At 40.1% G+C, this 12,393-nt stretch overlaps 1 protein-coding gene across 8 annotated transcripts in view; it reads right to left on the bottom strand.

Annotated features, from left to right (window-relative positions):
• Positions 1 to 1,150: 1,150 nt before the first annotated feature.
• The window catches only part of ARL15 (ARF like GTPase 15), a 401,193-nt gene continuing 389,950 nt past the window's right edge, over positions 1,151 to 12,393 (bottom strand). For all 8 annotated transcript variants that reach the window (XM_070587603.1, XM_008530975.2, XM_070587596.1 and 5 more), the window contains one exon: positions 1,151 to 3,880. In XM_070587603.1, coding sequence (XP_070443704.1) covers positions 3,728 to 3,880 — 153 coding nt within the window. In that variant the 3' untranslated portion in view covers positions 1,151 to 3,727. The remainder of the gene's footprint in view (positions 3,881 to 12,393) is intronic.

Genomic DNA, 12,393 nt, shown 5'->3' with positions numbered 1-12,393 from the left:
TGCTGACTCACTGGAGGCCAAAAGTTGTGAAGCCTTGGGAGCCAGGAATTCCCAATGTGATGTGATAATGCGTTTCACAGCGTGAACTTCAGATCTCCAGGACCCAGGCTAGGGGAAAGAGAAGGCAGGGAATCTGTAATCTCCTAAAGTTCCTGCCTAACAGAAGACACATCGTCCTTTCCAAAGGCACTGAGAAGGGGGGATCCCAAAGGGCAACTCCCACTTCCCGCCCCCTCCACAGACCTTTTCCTTTCTGTTTGCACCATTAGGTCAGGAGGTTAATGAAAAGGCACTCTAAAATTATAAAGAGGATGAAGCCAGGCATGAATTTTAGATTTCCACTTGCATCTGAATATTCCATCTGGACATTAAGAAAACCCCATTTGCTTCAAAATCTTACAGTTCTGCCCACATTTGCTTGGATAGGTCTGAGATGCTTAGGAACTTGATAACTGCTAATTGCCAACCTTGGAAAGAAGACTAGGAAGGTAGGTTGGATCCCAGCTTAGACGTGAAGTGTTGCAAGCTTTCTGTGAAGTCAAATAATACATGTCTGGATAATGTTGCATTTGGGATCAAACAAGAGCTGGGATTTGAATTTTTCATCTTCTATTATGTATTTTTTTCCTTTTTCTTTCTCTCTCTCTCCCAGCCACCTATCTTTTTATTTTTCTTTCTCACTCTTTTCATCTTTTATAGAATACTCTCATCCTCAAGGATGGACATGTGAATACACAGTATTTGCTCTCGAGTCACTGAAAAATATTTACTTATTTCCTAAGGGCATCAATCACCATTGAAGGAAATAGTTCAATGCACCAAATACCCACTGTTAGAAAGTTGCTTTTGCAGTAAATATTATAAAATGATACTTTGATTGAAGGATGGCACTTTACATTAACATCTCGACTCTTCTCACTCATTCTGAAGGAATTGTGCTGAAGACAAACTGACTGGAAGACACTGGCTTTCTTTTTTTTGGTCTTTTAAGGTTTTCGGGATGGCTTCAAAGGAAATGCAAGTTAATCATTGTTTTCACCCAAGAGCAGTGGAACTTATTTTGAAGACTTAAATAGGCAACACAAATGTAAATAGAAATCTGGGACTCCCAAATGCTAAAGCTGAAAGGAGTCAGTCCAGTCCAAAAGCATCAATTCTACTCAGCGTTTATTTTCATTCGAAGATAGTGGAAATCATGTATAAATCACAGACAATACAAGTTCTTCCTGCCTGGCAACTGTCCACGTGAATCTGTTAACCTCTCAGTACAGATACAGTATTTTTTTTTAATAGAAAGACAGGGAAATATGGCAGTTAATTAGCAACCAATACTGTAAACTACAGTAGATACAAAGTTTTGTCATATAAATTAATTGCCATTACAAAAAGGCAACTGCTTTAGCTAAGAAGGTACAAAAACTGGTAACTTCCATAAATATAACAAGAAGCTAAGTGAAGAAATACATAACAGACTGTTTTTCCTATATAATATTTGAATATGCAAACTAAGCCACCTGTGGCACTTTACATGAAAGTAGGAACGCGACAGATACGCACACCCACCACCCACCACCCACCCACACATGCCCGTCCAGCCCCCTCCCCTCCCCCCTTGCGGATTTCCAAAACACGGCAAATTCTAGGGTTACAAGGACAGGATGCCGCACCGAAGCAGCAAGACAGCGAGCTCCGAACTGCTAGACAAAGGAGGAGCCTTATTGACAGTTGTAAAGCATTAGGCGTCAGACAGAAACTTGTCAAAAACAGCTGTTGTTGGGTACTGATTGATAATGTTTTCACTCTGACGGCTGAGACACTGCAGACAGTCGTGGGTCTGAGGAGAAGCCCATCACTGGCGCACACATGAACACACACACAGACAACGGGAAGTCATTTAACAGATGGCTTAGGAGCACTCAGCCACAGTATCTTAAAAAGACAACATTCTCCATGTAATGAACTTGCAGAGAAAGCAAGGCCTAATCATCCTTTATTTTTCATCGAAGATGAGCACAATGGGACAAAATAAAAGCAGGACTTGTGTAACGGGTCATTGGAATAAAAGCTTTGTGCTGCTCACAGATTACCTAGCGTAAGAATATTTAAGCATGCTGTAGGCAAATTGAATATGAACCTTTTTCGATCCATTCCATAAAAAAAAAAAAAGCTTAAAGAAGTGTCCGATGTTTCAAAGGTAATGATTTCATTAAAATCCACCTACAAGATTAAATCAAAAAAGTTGTATTTGAATGACGCATATCTTCTGGAGAATTACAAGGTGTTATGTCACCCTGGAGTACAGTGTGAGTCTGTGGTTTTTGGGAAGCAGTCTCGGCTACCTAAAAATTACAAACGTTTTTATTGCTCAGGTGAAGGGAGCAGTTTTCTATCATTTGGCAACTTTGTATTTTAAGTGGTCAAAAATCTACAAAATGTGCCAGAGAGCATTTCAACCATAAACCTCAATATCCATTGATTATTCCTGATTTAGAAAAGGTCAAAGGTGCCAAACTTGAGTAAAACTGTACATTTATCTCTAGCAATTTTATCATTTAAATTAAATGAAAAAAATGATCAGTTCCAAAGACTAAATCTGGGCCCTAAAATTATTTATTTGCTGCACCCCAGCACATTTTTAAGGGCACACTGAAACCCCTGAAAATAGAGGTTTATAATAGAAATACTGATAGGCCTTTAATCACTAGATGGAGACATCACCGGACTCCATTCAACGACATTAGCACTTAATGAATGAATAGACAGATGATTCTGCCTTTGTTATCTTTGACAAACCCACGCCAGCTTAAACCCCAGCCAGTATAAACTATACTTTATTTGGCTGTTTTTAAAAATTTTATCTATCATTTTAAAAATTATTTTTTTCTCTTTCAGTCAGATACTTAAGATTTTTAGAAAAAGATACCTATATTATGTTGCAGCTTGATTTTGTGCAGGGTAATCTTTCCATTAAAAAAATATTTGAGGACTTGATAAAATAGTAACCAGTGATGCGAGCATTGGGCCTTAATTACCTCTTCTCAAAAATTAAAACAATGTCTTTGCTCTTAAAAGAGGAAAGAGAGTGCGACTTCGGATGTTGTCAAGGAAACGTTATGCATCTTTAAGTTCTTCTAAGTTAATTTTACTATGGCAGGATATTTCTTTCTGATAAGGTGATTAATTGAAGCTTTTGGTGCTCATTTTTCTCTCATAATTGATAAGGCCAGTATACAAAAAACTAAAAAATAAAATAAGACAAAATAAAATACAATAAAAACCCCAAGAGATTTTGAAAATGATACACATATTTTGGGGAGCCCCAGTCACACAACGCTCCACCCCAAACCCAGGGAATACGAGTCAAGGTTCTGAGGCTCCCTGAGTCCTTCGTAAGGGATTTGATTTCCGTGAGCCACGAATTCCATCCATTTTAGCCCAGAGTACAGAAGAGATGCTTAGAACAACAGAAAGAAAAGACATGCGGTGCAGGTAATTAGTGGTAAACAGAGAATAAATTCTCTCTCAGTAGTGTGTACTTGACGTTAATGCCGATGGTAATTCACCTGATTTACAGAATATTCACTTTAATAGAGAGATGAGAGTCTGAGACAACTAGAGGAAAATAGACACTGAAGCCATTATAGCCTTGATACCAAAATAAAATTAAAATGAGAAACTAATACGATAGGTTCAAGGTCTTTTGGGAGCCCCTCTTCTTTGCCAGATTTCACATTCTTACAGCTTCGTGGTCTTTTTCTTCTAACAAATTTATCAGCTGAGAGAAGCTGTCTTTCAATGCTTCCATGTCATCCAGCGAGCAGGGCTGCAGAATCCAGCGTTTTCCACGTGCAAGTGGTTCAAGTTCAAAATATTTTTTGACCTTTAGAGGGGGAGAAAAGATAAATATGTTATTAATTATATCAGAACTGTTCTTATTTCAAACTTTGGAGAGTGATGAAGTTGCGGGATTTCAAGGGGAACTTACATGAACTGTGACACCTAGGACTTTCTAGAATCCCATCCACAGCTGTTGTTGTATCATGGGTTATATGTTGTGACCCGGGACTGTTTTCTTTAGGGGTGAACGACCCGCTTGCAAGCCACCATTCCATCCATACACTTATCAGCATGGGAGGTCTGATGAAGTCTAAGCAAGAATTATATGTACTATGGTACAGGGTAAAGTACGCTGCAGACACCAAAAAGATTCCATTCCATCAAAAGAACTCTAGCAGAGCAGCTTTCATTATATCACCCCTCTAACTTATTACATGGGTCACAACCTATAGTATGTACTAGATCAGTGACTCAAGATTCAATTATTTTGACTATCAAACACATATACAACAAAAAATATGATTTGAATAATCTTTTCTCTCTCTCCCGTAAAATTTCTAGTATCTATTTCTGAGATCTGGGTAAGCGTTTTTGAGGAAACAGGATAGAAACCCAGTGTATGTATAGCATATATAAACTTGTATAAATATACATACATACATACATCAAGTCTCCCAGCCTTTTTTCTCCCAGTCCTGAATTTTCAGGAAGGGAGCATCAAGACCTTAGCTGGTATGTGGGATGGAGAATTCACTATTTTAAAAACTATCTGATTACTAACCAGTGACACTCACTCTTAGTGTACTGGCTAGGGGAAGAGCAGCCAGGATTACCAATTCCTGACTGCAAATAACTATCAAATGATTATGACTTCCGGAAGGATCAATGATCTTCTCTCAAAGGGTATGATAAAGTACAAAGTTCATGAAGCTCCTCATTCTTTTTCACACACACACACACACACCATCACACAAGAACATTGTTACTTATAACCTAGTCAGGTTTATGTAACATAAAATACAAGTCAGTAGCACCATCAGATGAGGCATCGTTCGAAGACATTCTAGGTCAACAAATTTCATTAAACCCCATGTGCCATGGAAAATTCCAAGGTCTTACCTTAGTCAATATCTGACCCAGAAAAAAAAAAGTGTCTCAACTTTATGCCATTCCCAACTGTGGTTTCATTTTGTCTTTATCATCTCAAGCACTAGACTAATGTAACAGCAGAGAAACAATATCCAATGTGGTATTAATATATGTGCAAATTTTTTTCAGGTGAGCAAGAAGATATATGTAAGAAATACTAAGTTTTTATGCTAATTTAGGAAGCACAAATATGCTAACATTTTATAGTATGTGTGTCCCAAAAGTCAATAATTAACAATAATTACTACTACTACTACTACTACAAAAAAAAAAAAAGAGGCCTCCAAGAATGGAAGGATTTCATTAATTTTGATTCTGAAGAGTAATGAAAATCTCACTTACAGATTAGAAAATGGCTGCACAACTGGAGAACAATTTTTGCCCAAGGTATTTTACAGATCACATTGTTAAGAGAATTCTCCCTTATTGAAAATGCAAACGCCAATCTTCTACTTTCTCTTCTTTAGGGCACCGAAAACAACTTACTTCCAAGAGAATCTGAAATTGCTTGTGCAATGACCAGCACCAGAGACCAACCCTGCCCCACTGAGGGAGAACCTGTCCGTCAGCTGACCAGGGAGCCCTCGGCCAGCAGGGGGCGAGAAGAGTTGGCAGGAGCGACAGGTGGGGAATGTGTTGAAGTCTACATCTAGAAGAGGCTGGCTGCTCCAAAGGGTTTTAAATCAGAGATGTTAGTCTCCTTGCTTCTCCCACAAACTGAGGCTTCGGGCTGCCCCACTGAGTGCAGGTGTGGGGACTCCTGTGTTTGCGAAACAATCCAGTATTTCATCAATAATGCTTCCCATCATGAGGGGACAGCACGTAACATCCAAAATCTGGTACATGAAGGAAGTTGTACCCTTGCCACATTTTCTAACTTCAAATCTAAGAGGACAGCATTTTAAGTACTGCTAATAACTGGGAAGACAACTGGTGGAAAGAAATTCAATAATATTAAAATAAAGAAAAAGACTAACAGCAAGTATATAGCATATTAACACGTGATCCTGGTAGCGCATTAACAGCTAATTTGAAAACAATGTTAGATTTCAATAATCACAAAATACAAGTTCTGATATTTTGCAATACAGACTAGACACAAAAAACCAGTAAGGTTTTTAGCTACCCATTAGGTTGGTTTCTAGGCAACTGAAAATATAGTCTATCACGAAGGCACACTTGGAAGATAATGAAGACGTCTGAAGGCAGTTATGCTTCAGAAGTTGTCCCTGCTGAATATTAAACATGAGAAGGAAATGGAAGCTTCCATTACAGGTGGTCACCAGATAAAGGAGCCTGCTGGTGTTAAGCTGACAAACACGGCTGGGTAACCTGAGATTTTCAGATCTGTAACCTAAGTGGGTATCTAGCCCTGCCATACCCACCCCACCGCTATCCAAATGATTCCACACGGCTCTGCATTTATGATATCAATTTTAAAACAAGTTTGGCATTCCAGTGGTCCTCAGATACAGTGAGGGACTGTGTTAGCTGCTAGAACATGGCTTTTCATTACCCAGAGTTTCATGTTTCTAAAAACAAAGAGTACGACACAAGAAAGGAAAAGATCAAGACTTAATGCTCTGACTTAAACTTTTTCTTTTCAGATAACATTTTTATTTGGCTTTCTTATATTAACCTGAACTTCAAATTTTACCTCCCCTGTATTATTACAATAAAAATGACTCACAGTATGTTTGATTTGTCCACCATGGCTTTTTTTGTCCTTCTATATGGTGATGTATAAAGAAGGGTATTAAGTTTGACCAACATAAATCATATGCTTACATCTGATATTATTTTTAAGGTTAAAAAAAAAACTGCCTAAGGGTCCCGCGTGGTGGTGCAGCGGTTAAGTTCACACATTTCGCTTCGGAGGCCTGGGGTTCGCTGGTTCAGATCCCAGGTGCGGACATGGCACTGCTTGGCACGCCACTGTGCTGTGGTAGGCATCCCACATGTAAAGTGGAGGAAGATGGGCACGGATATTAGCTCAGGACCAGTCTTCCTCAGCAAAAAGAGGAGGATTGGCAGCAGATGTTAGCTCAGGGCTAATCTTCCTCAAAAAAACCCCAAAAAACAAAGAAAACTGCCTATGTTGCAAGATCTATTTTTTAATTTTTTAGAGGTTATTTTCTCATCGAAATAAAAATTTTAAAAATGACTTATGAGAAAATGAACCTAAGTCTTCTGAATACTTTATTGGCTGCTTAACTGTCATTGTGAACTGGAAGCTACTGGAATCAGAAGATGGTGACCGTTTCACATTGGCTTCTGGAGGTGGCACTTGGGAAAATGACATCAGAATACAGCTGCCTGGCAAACTGTGGTCATTTAGCTATTTTGGGGATAGTCACAGAGAGTGGGTACTTTTTTAGTGGCCATGTATCCACCCTAGAGATAGGAAAACAAAGCCACCATAAGTAGCCAACCTATTTTAGCTAAGTCATCAGAGCCCTTCGTCACTCCTGCACTGTGGCGTGATTTGCATTACTGCATTCCATTATTCACACATCGCATGTACTGTAAAGTCCTAATATAACAGAGACGACGCGGCACCATCCCATCGCTGCTAATGTTGTAGCAGCTGTGAAACCTGTGAGACATTACATAGCACAGGAGACCCACTCATTGGGTAGGAGACGTCCTTCATTGTCTCCTTGAGTAGAGAAATAATAAAACAAACCTTCCTACTTCAGGACCTCGAAGGGGCTTGTGAGGATCCTCACTGATTTCCCTCTCTTGACTCACTTCACGTTTGAAAACTCTATTTTCAATTCTTGCAAACCTGTTGTGACTACATTTCTAGAAGTCATGTAAATAATTTCTGAACTGCAATAATAGGTCTTTCTTTTTTAAAAACCTGCCAGCCTCATTTTATTTATAACGATAAGCTGCTTGTTTTTCCTATTTTTGTTATTAAACCATGTAAGAAGTGTGTGCCCAGAGTTGGCCTCGTTTTCCTTTAAACACTCTGGGGAGCAGGGCGATAGAACACTCCAGAAGGCGTTACTTAATGTTTTTATATGACACAGAGTTAAGTTCCAAGCTCAGATATTTATAAACAGCACTTTGACCTATATGAATGTGTGGCAAGACATTAAAAAGAGAGTTAGGGTGTGTGACAATTCTTTACTGCATGGGGCTGCTCTGTGCATCCTAGAATATGTCACCCTATGTTCTAGTGAACTCAAGGGGGTGGTTCTGGCCCTGCTGAGAACCGCTGCTCTAGCCCATGTGAAATGCAGGTATCTCTTGTCCCTGTCTGGGGCTATTAGCTCATTTTTCCATGCATTCACTACTAGAGATAGAAGCTGGATATCTGTTCTACCCGGACTTTCCTAGATTCCCATCTACGCACAACACACATATTCCCTTAGTGAACAAGTAGTAGATTATAATGGACCCCTCTTAAGTTTAGGAAGTGGTTGTGGTGGGGTCAGGATCAGTATAAGGAGCTTTGGAAATCTGCATCCTGAAAGTTGGCTTCCCATAGCTTCACTCATTCAACCACCTCTTCCTGAACGAGACAGGTGAGAGCAGGAAGGCAGCACGAGGCGCGCTTTAATGAGCCACCTGTGCCAGCGCAGCACTTGCCAATGTGTGGGCTTCCACCGAACAGAGCAGGACACTGCAAAACCAAAACAAAACAGAAACAGCAGCCCGAAGAGGGGACTGTCCTCATCATTGTATTATAAGGTTACAAGTCCCCTGCCCCTTCCTGGGCTTTTTAGTGACCATAAAAGATCATTAATACTGTACAGTTTATCAATACTGTACAGTTTTTCACTCATTTATAGCACTCAGACTATAGTTCAACTGGAAGTAAGAAAAGCAGTTGATTCAAATAAAGAAGGAGATGATTATTTAGAATACTTCTTAAGTCATGTAAGTCCATCTGAATGAGAAGGATCTTGACAGAAGACTCTTCAAAGAAACTTGAGAAATAGAGGCACATTCTGTCTTCATCTCTGGAAAAGGAATGCAGTCTCCTGAAGGAGTCTAGGCTGACACCCTCAGTTTCTTCAAACCGACAGTGATGGGTCAGCAGCTAAGACAGAGCATGGTAGAGACTACAGGGTGAGGATGACCAACAAAATACAGAAAGCCAGGAGAAAGCAGTGTAGTTGTGGATCTGACAGACAGAAGGGCGAGCTGGAGGACGATGCACGAGAACACGGCTCAGTTAACTATCTTGAACCCGGAGGAGTCATTACGGCTTTCCTGTCATTTTAAATACACAACGTGTCCACTGTATAGTTTGTCTTTTTCAAAGAACGATATAATGGTTTTTGAGGCAGGTTCATTTTGGTTTGCACTCTTTGGTAAAAGTGCAGTCTGGATGATAAATTTACTCCAGGGGCTCCAATTAAGAGGATGCTAAGAGAGCCTGAATGGACTGTGAAATTTGGTAGGATATTGTCCATGACTGTTAAAAAGGGAATGGGAGGGGCTGGCCTGGTGGCGTAGTGGTTAAGTTCATGTGCGCTGCTTCCACGGTCTGGGGTTCACAGGCTTGGATCCAGGGTGCGGACCTACACACCGCTCATCAAGCCATGCTGTGGTGGCATCCCACATACAAAATAGAGGAAGATTAGCACAGACGTTAGCTCAGCGACAAGCTTCCTCAAGCAAAAAGAGGAAGACTGGCAACAGATGTTAGCTCAGGGCACTCTTCCTTACCAAAAATAAAAAGGGGAGTGGGACTTTCCTCATCTACAGCCCAGCTCCTTACTTTAATGACTAGAGTAGATATACTTATTGTATTAACATGTCACACTGGGGGAAAACCTTTGTACTGAAATGCTGATTGTATGCCTTCTGTTTTGAACTCCAGGCACAAGGACATGACGGTGTACAAGTCATGAAATTGGCCATGGTTTGGAGTATTTACACCATGGAAATCTGCAAGTATGCAACAATCCAGAACTTTTTCCTTTCTATCGAGTTGGTTATTAAACACTTACTAGCACACCGCTGAGTATACACATCTTGTATGTGTGTTTGCGAAGGGGCCCTCCAGCTTTGCTGTCTTAACTGCAGAAGCTCATGGAGCAGGCTTAACTTGGTAACCTTCACCAAAGTCAGAGAGAACTTTGCCCACACCACGGCTCCAGGACAGGGTCTGGAGATAAAGTGGCAGGCATCATTAAGATTTTTCAGAGTGCATTCTTGGCAGCTTGTTCAAAGAAAGGTTCGTCTAGAGAGAGCAGCGCCAGCTGTTCCCTTTTTCATTGTACTGCTTGCGGGATTTTGAAATCCTTAGAAAGGTACTAAATATGTCATTAAAGGCAGAAATAAATAATAAAAGTAAAACCAACTTGCCATAGTCCCAAAGATATTACACCACAGAATAGATATCATTTCTTTTTTACTGAGTACTAATAGAGACCAGAACATGACAACTTGATGTTAACCAATACCAAAATATTGCTTTGGGAGTGCATATTTATAATGGATGATTGATTTCATGAACACTAGGTGTAATATAAAAGTGTAGCTCTGATAAGATGGCTTGTTTCGTAAGCAAAGTGCAGCCTGTCTGACCTCGGAATAATTAAAAACCAGACAAATGCCTGCAGGTTAGGACCGGTGATGGAGCCTCGCCCTTATTAGAAGTCTTCTTGCCCAGGCAGTAACCTCTGATGTGTAGAGAATGTTATATGTTGTGACAATAATTATACAGAAACCCAGTCTTCCATAGCACAGAACTTAGCGTGTCCCAGAAAAGTCAAACAAAATGATCCCATTTGCTTTGGTGGTACAACCTGGGATCTGTAAAGCATTCCTTTTTTTTGTTGCTTCATCTGCTAACCTAAAGTACAGAACAAAATACATTTATTTTCTCTTTTTGATATGCCTGGGAGCTTTGTTTTATTCTCCTATCCAAAAACCTTGTTATCAGACAACTACTGTGAGAGGGACAAATTAGGTGCAGATGCGTCTCGTCTTTGGGGACCAGTGAAAGGTAGCCAGGATTCCCGTAGGGCACCCTCCTCGACTCCAGTAACGCTACCCGGCCCTCTCCAGCCTGGAATGACTTCTGTATGCAGGCTTTTGCTCGGGCTCCTGCTCCCAACCCAAGGCTCCTGCATCGACAGGTGGGAAGGAGCAGTCTATACTCTCATATTTTAAGACCCAGCTGCCATCTTCCTATCACTTCAAGGGGAAGCCTTAATGTTACAGAGGAAACTTCTAAGACCAGAAAGGACCTTAGTCATTGTAGCCACTTTTGGTTGCTTCTCCAGCACCTGGGCACTATAAATTCCCTGTAAACAAGTTTTATTGCAACAGAGCCACGCTTATTCCCTTAAGTATTACCTATGGTTGCTTTCACGCTACAATGACAAAGTTAAGTAAGTGCCACAGAGACAGTGTGTCCCGCAAAGCCTAGAATGTTTATTATTTGGCCCTTTACAGGAAAAAAATTGCCAAGCCCTGGCTAAAGCATTCTGCAACTTCCCGCTTTGTCCAGCAGGGGCACAAGGAGAGCTTGGGAGGGGCCTGGGTGGCTGGTTTGAGGCCTCCGTATGATCTCACTTGCTAGTCCTCTTCTCCCCCACTTTGGCTCACACTTTAGGGGACAGAGAAGTTGGTTTTTCCACCCCGGCCAGGCTCCATGTGCAATTTCACATGCTTCGGATTGAGGTCTAGCAGGCAGAAGGGTCATCTCTCAGCAAAGTCATATTTTTTCCTGTGTTCAGCCTGGGGTTCTTTCCTGTGGACACTTCCTAAAGGCCACGAGAGCTAGCCAGGGCACGGGGTCTGCGACCTGAGTCAGTTTGAGGTTTTTGGTGTCCTTAAGGATGGCTTTTAGTGCAGAGCAATACTAGGTATCGTTACTTTGCAGTTTTAAGAAGGAATATACAATTTATTAAATTCACGATGTCTGAAGCCTAGTTTTTTCTGAAGCTGTTATAGTCAACTTAAAAATCTAAATATTCTATTTCTACATCTGGTAAATTTTAACAAAATGTTCAGGAGGCTCAATACAGTTTAGGTCCATTTATAAATTCAGTTTAATTAACCACTCAAACATTTCAAAACTCTACTTATAAGTTTAATACGTTCAATTTTCTTTTTAAGCATTTAGAATGGCTAATAATCAAAACATCCTCAAGATTTTTCTTTTCCAGTAATAATTCTTAAAAATTTCTTCCATTAAACTTATAAATTCAATCACTCTCAAGTTCTGGTACATTCTAACATTATTTACAAACTTAACTAAATCCTCATACCTTCCAACATAGGAGGACAATTCAGAAATCACTCACAGATTTTAAATTATAATCACAAAGTGAATCTACCAGGTTGACCTATATATAACATATACTTTAAACAAAAGTATTGATATTGTAGGTTTGATTATTTTATCATTTTTATACTCTAATGTTAAACCTTGCCAGT

This window comes from Equus przewalskii, chromosome 20 (genome assembly GCF_037783145.1).
Source record: "Equus przewalskii isolate Varuska chromosome 20, EquPr2, whole genome shotgun sequence".
NCBI lineage: Eukaryota > Metazoa > Chordata > Mammalia > Perissodactyla > Equidae > Equus > Equus przewalskii.
Note: the sequence above shows the minus strand (reverse complement) of the source record. Positions and strands in the feature narration are given on the sequence as shown.